The sequence below is a fragment of the Gasterosteus aculeatus genome, chromosome 15, assembly GCF_964276395.1.
Source record: "Gasterosteus aculeatus chromosome 15, fGasAcu3.hap1.1, whole genome shotgun sequence".
NCBI lineage: Eukaryota > Metazoa > Chordata > Actinopteri > Perciformes > Gasterosteidae > Gasterosteus > Gasterosteus aculeatus.
The window spans coordinates 8,855,873-8,870,550 of NC_135703.1; the positions used below are offsets into that span (position 1 = coordinate 8,855,873).

Sequence of the window (14,678 nt, forward strand, 5' to 3'; positions counted from 1 at the left end):
CTTCCTTGATCTTTGCTTACGGAGACATGAAGAGACTTGCAACAGTTAAGGCAGAGTTGTTTTGTCTTGTGCACATTTAAAAAGGAGAAGAAAAAAAAAGAAGGAAAAAATCTGGAGGCATCACTCAGCGGGTTAAAGTAATAATCAGGATTAATGTATTAATCTTTTGCTCGTGTGTCAGTGTCAATACCTTGAATTAGTGGAGAGGAAGAAAAACAAGCTGAATAGAGTCGAGTGAACAACACACACTGGCAGTGTTTCACACAGAAAACAACACCAGCCAGCTGAAAGCCACGTCAGCATTTTACACTGGAAGGAACAGGAAGGTCGTTTTGATCCCAGAGAAGTTGGCACGTTGGCACAGTGTACTGGTGTGTGTCGAAGTATTATGGCTGCTCCCAAACGGCCCGGTATTGGCCATTATATCAATAAGCTGAATTGGGAGAAGTAGTCACCAAACCGACAACAGCTGGTGATCTGTTCTGCTATCCAGGCATGACGAGAAGGAAAACAAACCAGGGACGGATTTAGAATCACGCAGCCGCCGTCTTTGCGTCCGTGGGAAATAAATACATCATTCACAGTCAAAGAAATCCTTTTGAGATGACTAATATGCAGTATTTTTGCACAGATTATGGCGAGCCCCGCACTAATCCCCATTTAGAGAAAGAGGACACTGGTGGACATTTGAGCTTTTGACTTTGGCGTAACACACAAATCGCCCCTTTAGTCCTAGTGAGCCGACCTCAATGTGCACCCCCACCCCCCCACCCCCCCACGGAAGGACGGGGGCAGCTAACACTAGTCGTGTGCCTGCCCCCCCCCCCCCCCCCACCGATAGACGAGGGAGACACAGCAGCAGTGTTGGAGTGAGTCGGCAGATTCCTCCGCACAGAGGGGAGAGTGCGTGAGCGGGAGTGAGGGACGCTTATCAACTCGTGCAGGTTCCAGTTAGGCTGAGTGAGTGTGTGTATTTGTATGTGCAAAACTGACGTGTGTATGTGTGTGTGCTTGTGTAAGTGGTGGCCAGACACCAGTTTTAATCGTGTTAGTCCGTGAACCAGACCAAGGTAATACATTCATGAAACTGGTTAAAAACACAAGACAAAATATCAGCAAGTTAGTAAAATTCTTACTAAGAATGTTTTATTAAAATAAATGCCAAGAGGTTAATAAGAAAAATAACAGCATACACCATGAAAACTAAATGCAAGCATGTAAAAATACTTATGACAGAAGAACTAATAAAGTAGCTAATGAGTTAAACAAGCTGGGAATAAGCAAGAAAACAAAACCAAATGTAACAGGGAAAAGGCAACACTCCCCACAAGAGACAGTTTCAGATGTAAAAGAATGGGGAGGGGAGGAAGAGATGGGACGTTTGGGGGTGGGGGGAGTTGCATGTGGATTTCATTAAAAAAAAAAAGCACTCAGAAACATGATTAATATACATATAAAATGAGATTAGAAAAATACATTATAAACCTGTAACAATGGCTGTTAATTACATTATCATACATGTAGTAGGCAGGCCAGAGAGAATACGGTAGGTATATAGTTAACCTTTCACCTGATGGACTTATCCAGCCTTTCACAATGAAACAGCAAGTTGTAACATCGCGGAAGGAATTTTCTTAATACTGTCAAATGCTGAATAGCCATCACTTGCTCCACTTTGATATTGCATTTCAATTTAAAATAATAACACTGAGAAACAAAAGTTAATTGACCCTTCGATGTAACATCACGATGAAAAAGCTATGAATAGAAGAACAAAGGGTAATATTTGATAGAATTTAAATACTTTTACCCCCTAATAAAGAACTGTCAGTTGTTTCAATAACTGAAAACCATTTGGCTGTGAAATAAGAGTCGCTCCTTTCATTATCGGCATTTCACACGGCCATTGGAAGTCCCGGGACTGATAGTTTGTTGTCAAATTGACATCGGGAGACACGGACTGGATGCTTTCGGTTTACAGCTATTGAAACAAATTAAGCTCAATGCCGAAGGGAAGCCCCCCCCCCTCCACATTGTTCATATCCGTTACCTTAATGTATTTCTTTAGCTCCGGATTAGAACACGTTCAGGCAGACTGCTGCAAAGCTATTGGCAGTTCAATTTGTTCTAGGAAGTTAGTCACAGTCGCCAAAGATCGAGACAAGAGTTCATATGATCATTAAAATCTAAATAAAAAGTGGACACATCCTGCACATACAGCAGAGTAAAGGGCCATCAAGTTAAGGAAAAGAAAAACAAAATCATTTCAGGAAGACAAAACTATGGCACATATTTTAGCTGGTCAAAACGACTGCTATTCTTTTTGCATAGAATAACTTCGGTAACACCACGATAGGGTGGGAGCTACCCACGTAACACTAGCCATTCCTCTCTGCGCCATCTCGGTGGGTGCTGGGTATTATTGAACACAACTGGAATACTCAGAAAACAGAAACCGCTGTTGATAAGGCACTTTGATTTGCTCCTCTTTAAAACTCTCGAGGGCGTCCGTCGCGCTCTCATCCTCGATAACTTTTCAAGAGTTATGACGCTTTTGATCACATCCAAGTAACAGCGCTTTTTCTACACCCACTCATATCCCCCATGCCGTTTTAAACTTTTCTTCATTTTTTATTTTTTTCAGATTTTGTAACTGCAAGTAAAGTATCAAAAGCTAAAATTGCCAAAAATAGATTTTAATTTTTTTATCTTCTCCAGCACCCTGTAAAATTATCTATTTTTTTGTTCACTTATGTATTTGTATATGCAATGACAGATATCTACATTTGTATATACATGTGTATATATATCTATATATATATACACACACGTATATATATTTTTTTCATATATATAAGACGTATGTATAAAGCAATTTGAACAGGCAGGCATGGCTTTCACATCCTATTTTTTTCTTGAGAGAGTTGAACAAAGGATTGTGAGCTCAGGAGCTCGACTCCGATCAGAGGGAAGTGTGACACATTGTGGATGCGCTTTTGGAGGGTTTGTCATGCGTTGAAAATAAACGTTTCATCCCTAAAATAATGAAATATTTGCAGGAGGGCTCAGATTATGGCCACCTGTAGCTTGGGTTGACAATAAAGAAAGACACTTAAACGCAAAAGTGGCCAAATGTTGAGATGCAAACAAACAAGGAAATAAAAACTATTTTGGCAATGTGTGATGAAACAAATCAGTTCAGAAACCTCAAGACAAAAGCACTTATGTACAGAACTTCAAAGTGCCCTTCCCCTAGCTATGTCCTGTAATTGAGTAGCGTGTTGATTTAGTGTTAATTGCCTTTTGTCACCTCCTCAGAAAAAATAAATGAATGGGTCAAAAGTAATCTAACTGAGTGTCTCTCTGTTCCAGTTGAAGACACCACAAATTCACACCCTTCAAAACTCTAAAATCACAAAGAAAGCCCTCTGTGAGTCAAATGCATAATTGCAGATATATAATTCATTGAGAAACCCTTTGGCTAAATATGCACACTTAATACTTTTTTTTGTCTTTTCAATCACAGCTCTTCTTACTCATCGAGATTATTTTCTAAATACATCAGGCACTGTATAATGGATGTAGTGTGGATGGGGACGTAGCAACGGTCAGTAGCTGATAAGCACTGACCCAAAGTCCCCGAAGCCTCAGCACACCCTACTTTCATTGTAGTATTAATTAAAACACACACACACAGACCCATCGGCTCCAAACGCTGACCTTCCCATCTTGCCCTTCCTTAGTTTCTGCAGCCTGCTTCATACATTAGATTGCTTTTGTTTTCCAGAGGTTACCATTTGCCTTATTTTGGCTGGCGAATTCAAGCAAAGCTAATTAGTCAAATGTGAACAACAGAGAAACCAAAATCAAGTCAAGAAAATGAGTAAAGCCAAAAAAAACAACAACAAAAAAACACATAAATCATAAAAAGCTTTTTGCAATCATTGTAGCCATGCTTTTTTGTTTTTAAAAACAGAGAGGAAGCCGTTTAGAGGGGCACACCCAGAATGCGTCAGCTCATAAATTACATTTTAGAGCTCAACAACTGCACTACATGGAAAAAATGACAAATTAAACAAGTTAATGTGAGCGTATGTTCTCTTTCCTTCTATTTCTTTTCTCTCCCAGTAGGTAGCAACAGAGTGGGCAGGGGGGGGGGGGGGGGGGGGCTCGGGAGATTGTTTTGTTTTTCAGAGGGGGGGGGGGGGAGGCTGATCTTATTACTGTGAAACCAAATAGTTTGCATCAAATAGATTTTGAACTTTTGTTCGTGGATGTGAGGTCACCAATTGAGAGTGAATAAATGGGGGGTGGGTGAGCAGGTTGGGGTGGGGGGTCATTATTGCTATATAATTCAGTGCAGATTTATGAGTCATACCACAAACACGTCCACCCAGTACATGATTCATGAAGAAAAAGAAATAGAAAGAATGGGAACTGAACTCAATGAACAGAGGGAAAAATATGGATAACACACAACTTTGTTGGGTTTTGTTGTGTTTCTGTGAAGATTTTCCATTGGTTTCTGTTTCTGTTTTTCTCTTTGTTCAGAACGTGTTTGGGTAACTGTACGGTCAGGCGCGCCTCCCTCTCTCTCCCTCTCTCACTTGCGTCCGAGAGGCTAGCAAAAGGCAATTACCAGTTAACTGATCAGCAGGCAGGCTTGGGGCGGCTCGTCATTGGGTGAAGAGTTCAGAGGTCAGAAGGTCATGTGTTAGTTGCCGGTGGCGGCTAGGTGGTTAGAAACAAAAACAAAACAAACAGAAAAAAAAGATAGAAAGGATATTAGTGTCAGCAAGAAGAGACTGGAATGACATCATTTTAACAATAAAATGAATGCAATCTCTCATGTTGCCCCCCGCTAAGACCCCTGTGCCAATGTGAGATGAACCCGTCTAATCTGAACATAATCATGAGGTAGTCGCGTTGTGATCCCACCCGCCCAAATCTGGTAGCATGGTGGCTTAATTTAAGTGCACATTGCCCCCAAAAATCTAAACAGAAGCAAAGAGGTTGAACAGACACACGAGATAAGAACAACAGAAATCTAGTGTTTTAGTGTCTGTCGAGTTGGAGTGCAAGTTACAGTGTGATTAGTGGGAAGGCGTCTCGCTAATGTTATGTGACGGGTAACTGTGGCTAGCGTTAAGTGTGCAATGAATAGATAAATCAATGTTTTCCAATTCTTTTTTTATTTAGCAGTATATTTTTATATAGTATAAATATACACCAGAACCATAAATACATTTGCTATAAAATGCTCAAATATAAAATGACAGTACCTCGTGTACAACTGAAATATTTAAAATGTTTTTAGCTTTTTTTTTTTTAAATCTCTATACATTAACTGGAGCATGCAAGCTATCCATCTTATGTTTGTTCGTGTCTTTCTTCAATAGAAAAATAAAATGCTAAATAAATTTGAATTTCGAGTTGAAATGGTGAGCAGTAGCAGCATGACAACTTGTCTTCTGCCGACCAGGTCTCTCAGATGCAGTATAGAAATGCTATTCCTTTTTCTTTGCTCCTTACGAGCAAAGGAGATAAATCATGTATGGGAACAAGCCCGCCCCGTTTTAGGCTCTAATCTCACATCAGAGGAATGTCATTATGGGCCTTTAACAGGGCCTGCAGAGTACTACCTGTCTTCACAGCTGCATAAACCAAAAGCTGTTCGGATCACTTTTGCCTGAGCTTTGACATATACAGAATACTGTATACGTCAAGTACTGAATGTAAACAAAATGTGCATACCACAATTAACCATTTAGCTGGCATGTGGATGTGTGGGGTAGGAAAAGCGATGGGGGTAAGAAAAAAACAAAAATAAATACAGATGTAGACATTCCTAACTAAGGCATCAGGGCATAATAATCATTGAAAGTCATCAATCAATAACAGTGTGTAGCTAAGAGACTAAACTGACCTCTGTCAGCGGTCACAATCCTTTGGTAAGGATGGACCCGCGTGTCATGCCGTCTCACTTTAGTAGCCATTGCACCTAGATTGTAACAGGTCCACAAGGTTAGAAACCGTTCACTTCGAGCAGGGAAAAAACAGTCAGCTTTTACAGTAAGAATTTTCACATTTTTAAACAGTTGTCATTATAATGCTTAGATGATACAATACACAGAAAAGCAACATAATACAGGTTATAGCAGATATACACACACACACACACACACGCACGCACACGCACACGCACACACACACACGCACACACACAACAGAGCTTGTTTTTATGTGTAGAAAAATGCAGTAGAAAAAATGATACGCCTTTTCGGACATTTACTTGGTATTTAAAAAATCCATAACTTAAGTAATAAAATTCCACAGTGCTCAGAGTTCTAGAGGGCTCTTTGAAAAGGGGGCAGGCAAAGGGTAAAGGCTTCGGGGCTGTCTGAAAAAATAATGTGTTTCTTCCTCTGGGGTCCAGAGGGGGATTGAGAGAAATTTGTTTCTTTATTTTGAGCGGTGGGGGAATCCAATACAGCTCTGATGGTAATTGAATAGCGCCAGACACCACCTGCCTCTTCCTGTCTTTCAATTTCTCTTTCCCTCTTTCGCCATCTCTCTCCAGTCATTTCCCCCTTACATTTTGTCCTAACTGATGTATTCTATTGCAGCGCTCAACAGCGTTGTATGTACATAACACAAAGAAGCTGTTTGAGTGTCACTGTATGTTTAAGTACAAGGGAATTAAGAAAGATAAATCTTCCCAGAGGAAGAGGTGGGAATTAAGTTTGGAAATTTCAACGAGGATTATTGTTCTCCCGTCCAGTTAAGAACAAGTTACGGCTGATGACTATGCAACCACCTGCACTTCTCCAAAGAAGCAGATGCCCTGACATTCCTTTTATTTCTCTAAGAGGCCAATAGTGGCTGGATACAGTAGCGCAGGCTGCCGAACCAAGTGCATGAGTGTGTGTGTGTGTGTGTGTGTGTGTGTGTGTGTGTGTGTGTGAGAGAGCGAGTGTTTCCACACAGAGCCCTGTGTTGCTGAAGGCACCAATCGATAATGTGAGTAAATAAAATGCACTAAGCTGGTGTAACCCTGCAAGTTAGAGAGAAAAGACAGTCAGGCGCCCCTGTCTGTTCCACATATGACTCCCAGAGACACGTCAAAGACACGGGTTCGCTAAAATGAGGCTAGTGTCTGCTACTGAACAATATTAATAAAATACAGTGTTTATAATTGCCTCTTCCATCAACAGATGTTCCGTTCTCTTTGGTAGCATATGTGTGGAGCTTAAAGCTCCATTGAGAAGGAATACAATATATAGACCCTCACATTGAACTGCACCCTGACAAACTATAGGGAGGGTCAGGTATTAGCACATGGCTCAAGTTCAAGAGGGGTGAAGCTAAGACAATGGAGAGAGGGAGGATAAAAAAGGGAAGAATTGAGGAATTTAATGAACATCCCCAGTGGGAGTGGGACTATCCACAGACATCAAGGCCTGCCTGCAGAGAACAGCACAGAGAAATGATTTCAAAAGCTGCAGAAATCCGAGGGGATCTGCCGCCAGACTGAATATGCCTCCAGGCCAGTGCATGAAAGGGTTAGAGAGCAGGCTGCCTGTGTGTGTGTGTGTGTGTGTGTGTGTGTGTGTGTGTGTGTGTGTGTGTGTGTGTGTGTGTGTGTGTGTGTGTGTGTGTGTTGTTTCTGTTGGCACGCCTCAACTCACACAGAGGCAAGCGCTCCCATGCAGAAGAGAGAATATCTAAACCTGAGAGCGTAATTGTTTGGCGAGAACGCAAGTTAAACAGTGACGGAACCTTGGACTAAATTATAAACTTAAGCCTAGCCCTAAAAAGGGCATTTTTGTCCCCCGTTGCCTTTTTAATACAGTGTCCATACAAGCCACATAGCTGGTCATCCCACTACCAAGAGCTTCACCAGCACATCAACGCAGTCAGTTTGTTTTTTGATCTTCAGGTGGACACGACATATTTACCTTTCAACAAGTCCTGATTGTGGCTCATGGCAGCAGCGTCCAGCACCCCAGCTCCGGGGTAAAACAAGCTGCCCTCCTGTCCAAGCTGGCTAAAGCTGGCCATTGTACCTGGACCCATGCTTCCCCAGGCTCTCTTACCTAGAACCCCACTGTGCTCAATGGGATACTCCAGCAGGGAGGTGGGTGCCAGGGCGTAAGGGTAATCGTATTGGGTGGTGTAGATAAGACCGCCATCCGGTGAGGGAGGCACCAGGGTGGGGGTACCATTGGGCAACATGGCGGCCATCTGAGGGGACCGGATGAGGTTCATGATGGAGCCCCCACCTGGTGTTGGAGGCCGGAGTGCCTGGGGAGGCAATACTTGACCATTGGGGGCCGCAATGAGACGTTGGCCTTGAGCGGCCGCTGCCGCCGCTGCAAGAGAGAATGCAAGGGTGGCTGCCATAAGCAAGAGAGCGAAGGACAGGAGTAGAAAGAAAGAAAGAAGGACAAGAGATAAAAGTGTAGTGTGGTTGATCATAATCACAGATGAACAGTGGAAGGTGAAAATACAAAAAGGAGGAAAAAGAAAAGGGGTAACGGGAAGTGGCAGGGGGAGAGGGGAAAGGAAGGGGGCAAAAGGAAAAATTAGTCCATGCAATGATCATGGTGGTGAACCACAAGAGCCACAATCTGTTTGCAAAGGAAAAGTCAACATAGCCAAACAAAATACAGACAATGCCCCTCACACCAAAACACGAGAAGCACGAAATGCTGCGTTCATCCCAATGCATTCAAAACATACAAATCACCATGGCAGCTAAACATCCATCTACTGGTAATGGCACAGGTGAAGTAAACAATGCACACGCCAACATAAACAGAGCTGGTGACTATATGTAGGGAAACGCTGAAGATTTCAGAAAGACAATTTAGGCCTGAAGATGATCGCTGAATTCAGTGGGAATTTACTACATCCAAGTTTCTCCTAAAGATTTTGATCCGCCACTCATAGTCAGCAGTCCATTTAGCTTGGTTGACATACAGGTGAACACACACACACACACACACACACACACACACACACACACACAGAAATTATTTTTTTCCCCGGTTGTTCTGCGTAAGCACATGCCCTAAGCTTCCCAAAAAGGCAAGACAACCGAATCAGGCTGCTGTGTGACGAGAGTGTGACGGTGAGGCGGTTCCTCGTGGCTAACATTTAAAGAGATAAGTGTTAAACACGGAAAATGAAGACAGTGAAGTTAGCCATGTCTAGTTTTACTTTAGAGTATATCCAAGAACCCAGTCTCTGACGTTGCTATTGGAAATCACATTTTGAATGGTAATTAAGAACATAAATAACGGTAATAGTAGATGCGTAAGTGGACGAAGAAAATATTTGTGCTCAACATAATTGTGCAAATTCAAATCATAATTATTATGCATTTAAAGGATATTTCGTGATTAATTTGTCTATAATGTATCTGTATAATTTGTTATTTTGCTATTCAATTGGTGATCCAAAAGTTAAAAAAAGCGGTGGTTGGCATTTATGAATTGAAAACAATATTTTGATTTTACGACAATGTCCAAATTGTCAAATTAAAAAAAGGGCAGCAGGCTGAATCTTATTTTGGTATTTAATGTGTCTGACTTGCTTTGTGGGCTGCACTTTAACGTAATAAAATTTTAACATTGCTATACATTTTGAAAAGGTTGCATCAAAGCCCCTTTTTTGATCGTTACGGACTCATAAAATTCGTTAAAATACAAATTGAAGCTTATTTATTGTATTGATTTATATGCTGATATCCATTAGATTAGATTAGGTACTGTCATCACACATTTTCTGATGGTTTATCAAGTGCAGGACAGACATTTGTCATTGTGAGCACAGAAATAAAATTAAATTGATGGCTTTTTTATTTTCCCATTTTATTTTTACTTGAGCATTAAATTAAAAAAAAGGGAAACAAGCTACTTGAATTAATGAATACACAACCAAATAATGACTACCATCATTATTCCAAATTGGGATTATTATTGAATGAAGAGAACGGGTGACATGTGAACTAGCGACCAACATGCAGTGCTGAGCAGGTGGAATACAGCAATCTGCTGAAAGAGTTTGCCAAGCGCAAGTTATACAGAGTGATGGCATTTGGATTGCAGGATGGAGTGGGGAGGAGGGCAGGGTTGGAGGAAAGAAATACGGAGTAGAACAGAATGGAAAATGTCCTACTGATGGTCTTGTAGGTAAACATGGATTGTTTGGAGAGCTTGAGAGAGAAAGATGTCTGCTCGTGGTCATAGATAATATGATGTGTGTACACTACGCATTCATTTAAATGAAGGTAAACAATATTAGTTGATGAGGAATACAGAACATATCAAATATGATTAAGTATGGTCAATGAAGTTAAAGGATTAGTTGGTGTAAAACAGATGGATTGTGTAAAGTTGACATATACTGACTGTGTGTGTGTGTCTATAGACGTTCACTTACGTGTTTTGATGTTGTTGTCTCTGTAGGTCCCATTCAGAATGGCCAGCTCCATCAGCTGCATCTTCTTCAAATTGTCTTCTCCCTCGGCCTGTGAAAAACAGGAACGTTAATGTCTGTCCACAATAACACACCACACGCCAATTCCAATTAATTCCACAAGTTGAGAAGCTAAACACATGCAGTCTGTTCTGTACAAGCGCTGGTTTGACTGGGTTTAGGGAAACAGAGATGGAGATCAGCTAAAATGCCGCTGTCATGGCATAGTGCCTCGTTACCCGAATACTGACAGAAACATTAAGTGTGGGAATGCATATTCAAAATCCATATCTGAATGATAATTACTGTAATTTTCTTTGCTCCCTTGTGCGCAATCAAATGCGCAATAACCACCCTGGCTAATGTCAGTGCTGTCAATTAATGTTTGGATAAATAAATACAAAAGCCCCAGCCACTGTCATTATTGCCAAATTAGGGGTCTAAAATTATTCACGGAAAGCAATTAAGATAGCAACAGCAGCACCCCCCCCCCCCCCCCCCCTCAAATCACAACCATCCATTCCTCCACGCACAACCCCCAAACTCCATTTCCCCTGAAGCTCCCGGACACTCAATAACCATGACAACACAAACGCCGCTGGGGTTTTCCAGGTTGTACATCAAGATTTCAACAGGGCATCGTGTGAATTACTCTCCAACCTGGAAGGTGCGGATATAGACGTGTGAAGCTCTACTGACCTCGAGTTTCCCCTTAAGTGAACTATTGATTTCAGGCCTTTCGCAGCTAAAAAAAAGGTCCAATTTGGATGATTTATCATTTCAACGTGTACAGTGGCATTACAAAGGCACAACTAGAAAGAACGGTGGCACATGGATGTATTCTCTGCGTCATGCGCGCAGAGCAATGCAGACATGCCTGTTAGTGCCAGTAATAAAAGCACCGACTGAACATCCCGTTTCTCTATTCTATCTCTTCACATAGTGAGTCTCCTGGACAGAGTTTTAACAACGGTATGCAGCTCCATTCAGACGATAAGGAAAGAAAGTAAAAAGAAGAAAAAAAGAATGAGGGCTCAGAGTTAAGCCCTCCCATGAGACTCCTCTTCAACGCGGCCACAGAGAGCGGAAGAGAAGGAGCGCGAGTAAGCAAGAGAAAAAGTGGCAGAGCCTGGTCTCCCTCGACTAAATATACAGCAGTGGCTTCAGAGCAGTCGCAGCTCACATTGAGCTGTGTGTGTGCGTATGTGGTGCGTGCGTGCACCATGTTTAGTGTACCACGGAGCTGCCAATTAATGAAGCACAGAAATTCTCCACTGCTTTCTCTCCCTCTACCTCCACTGTGCTCTGCCCCTTTTCTTTTAATAAGGAACTCAAAGCTGCACTACTTCTCCCTGCAAAGACAGACAATCTGTGATCAGTGTTAACGTGGGTGAGGAAACTGACAAGATTCAAATATTTATTTTATTCAACGGTTGGTGATGCCACAGAGACAAATATTTTCAGCCACGAAGATTTACATTTACAATTCTAATACAGGCAAAAAATAATAATAATACTTTGGAAACAAATTACAATCTAAGTGTCAATTCATTCTGTTAATAATATGGTCATGTACTCACTGTACTTTGTATCTAAATGAAAACCCCCAGGATCAGTTGTCCAAAATCAACCAGTTTGTAGTTATGAAAATCGTAAATTTGACACAAAACGTGATTTTGACGTGCGTGTGAAAAAAACAACAACAATCAAGTCGGTAGTTTTTGGGAAGAGGGACAAAATTACTTGCTTGACAAAACTGAGATATGAGGTAAGGAAAGACTGGACAAAATAAGACCATAACTTTACCAGATGATGGGGCAGCTCCATGATGCGCTATCAAAGCTAAACACGATTGTTGCCTTTGTTCTGTTATTGTCACTGTATGGAGAGCTGTACAAACACCATCCAGTCTGCCCGAAATGCCTCTTTGCTGGCCAGCCTTCCATAGCACAGAGGCCTCTTTTCTACCCCCAACAACACTACTGGCTTCTTAGATGCTCCTCGGGAAGCCCCCCAGAACAGTGTATCCCTGCGGTACAATTGCAAAATGCAGAACCGCACATTATGACATCTTCAATGCCGCTGCAGTGCTGTGGCTGTTTGTGTGTGTTCTATGATGAGGGATCTGCAGACCTGTGTGGGTTAAATGGGTGTCGTCAACCATCGAACTCTGCTTCGGTGGAAAACTGTCTGGTTAGAGGAGAGCGACACAAAGTGGAGGGCAGTGAAAGGGGAAGAGCACAGGTGCGGCTGCCAGGATGAGGCGGGTGGTGCCGTGCGTGTGAAGCGTGTGAATCCCCACCGGAGTGGGGATGATGTAGCGCCATCTCAAAACAGTTTTTCAACTAAAGCCTCCCCTGAAACCCAGGCGGATTGTCTTCCACGTGAAACCGAGCCGAGAGATAATGCAGGTGACACAGCTGGAGTGGAGTTGGACCGACTCAAGTCACGGCGCCCTGGGCGGACTGGGCCGGCTTCCTGCCGCAGAACCACCGCTTAGATAAATGTTTGATGAACAGCGCCACTTCAAGGTGCCGCCACAATTAACTTGACTTCTTGGTCAGTATGCAACACCCACACTTAAACATTCACTCAGATGTAGCCGTGTGTGTGTGTGTGTGTGTGTGTGTATGTGTGTGTATGTGTGTGTGTGCGCGCGCGCGCGCGTGCGTATAAGGGAGCACGCTGCATGTGTGTGTTTGGATGTGTGTCACTGATGATCTATCTGCTGGAATTCCCAGGAGAGAACTCGCTGCGAAATTATGAAATGACAAGGGATGAGGAAAATAAGTTTTCCTTTATCATCCCAAACACGGACACATGCATGTGTGCGCATCAAGCACACATACCGACACGCTCCTGTCCATCAGCGGAAAAGCCACTCAATAAAGCTGCTCTATCCACAGGAATCAGATTCAATCAATGAGTCCTATTTGTGAAATCAGCAGAGCGGTAAAAGCTATCAGGGAGGAGCAAGTCGGAGAGAAGAGAGGGAGATGGGGAGAGGAGTAGGGAGGGAGGAAAAGGAGGATGAGCTGCAATAGGTGAGCAGTGTCCCTCTGTCGCGATATGCAATGTATTGACTTATCGCACAATATAGGTGGTGCGATATTAATTTTACATATAAACGAACGTCAAACATTTTAGTCGATCGCGCCGTCTTGTCTGATTTCAGTGTCAGGTTTAGGCAGCATCTCCACACGCAGAGCGGACACCATTAATGTCTAACTATTCTGACGAATAAAACGTTCTTTGTTCTTTGAAAGAGCGTACTGGTATTACTATGCTATTATATTCTCATTATGGTCTGAAAATTGCAATAATATACCAATATATGTTGGTGCAATAATCGCACAACAAGAATTTGATATCGTCAGAAGCTGACGACTAAAGCTGATCGTTATAGAGAGCGGAGCTCGCGCACAACGCGCTGTGTGCACGTAGAGAACAACCCGGAGCAGCGCATGGGCGTATATCTGAGTCTATGGGGGCAGCACCCTCATTCTCACAACACCCCAGACTCAGGGCCCTTTCCTATCCATCTCACCCAGAGATAAACAACAGGCGTCTGGATTAGCCCGGGGGTAAATTTGCTCATGTCTACGGCTGCGACTGAGGGGAGTAGTATTTTTCTGCTCATTCTCTGGCAAGAGTCCCTGTCTATGCAGCTCAGCTCAACTAGCCGCTCGGCGAGATAAAACGATGAGCGGGGAGACTGATAGAATGAGTGGTGGAACAAAATAGTACTACGAGGAGAAAAGCGGGGGGGGGGGGGGGGGGGGGGGGGGCTGCCGACTAAGTCCAAGAGGAAGTGTGAATGCATCTTTGAGTCGGTGGAGAGATTATGCAAGAAGAAGAAAGTGATAGCGGGTGAATATGAGACAAGACTGAGCGCGCAGAGAAAAACAATTTGCCTGCACCCGCGAGAGCTGACACTGGCTGAGGCCTGCTTTCCTTCTTTGGCCTCACTGCCAGTCATCACAGACAGGCGTATGTGTGGATACACACACACCGCCCCCCCTTTAGACCCTAGCAGGTGAAAGGGTCAGGCTCCATCCAAACTACTCCAATTACCTCAGCAGTAAACACAGTCTGCCCCTGCTGCCTCTTGGGATACGAAGAGGCAGAATATGTACAACTCAGAACGAGAAGGAAAAAAATGGCGCACGGCGGAGGAGGTGGAATTGGGAGCCTCG

The 14,678-nt window shown here is 43.0% G+C and overlaps 1 protein-coding gene across 8 annotated transcripts in view; it reads right to left on the minus strand.

Annotated features, from left to right (window-relative positions):
* Window positions 1-1,124: 1,124 nt before the first annotated feature.
* The window catches only part of qkia (QKI, KH domain containing, RNA binding a), a 60,237-nt gene continuing 46,683 nt past the window's right edge, over window positions 1,125-14,678 (minus strand). Inside the window, exons 5-8 of one of the 8 annotated variants that reach the window (XM_040200524.2) lie at window positions 10,447-10,534; window positions 7,959-8,396; window positions 5,927-6,001; window positions 1,125-4,731 (exon numbers count right to left, since the gene is read on the minus strand). In XM_040200524.2, coding sequence (XP_040056458.1) covers window positions 4,715-4,731; window positions 5,927-6,001; window positions 7,959-8,396; window positions 10,447-10,534 — 618 coding nt within the window. In that variant the 3' untranslated portion in view covers window positions 1,125-4,714. Of the gene's footprint in view, window positions 4,732-5,175; window positions 6,002-7,958; window positions 8,397-10,446; window positions 10,535-14,678 lie in introns of those variants that run through there. The other 7 variants (XM_078090024.1, XM_078090025.1, XM_040200528.2 and 4 more) reach the window with 7 other exon arrangements.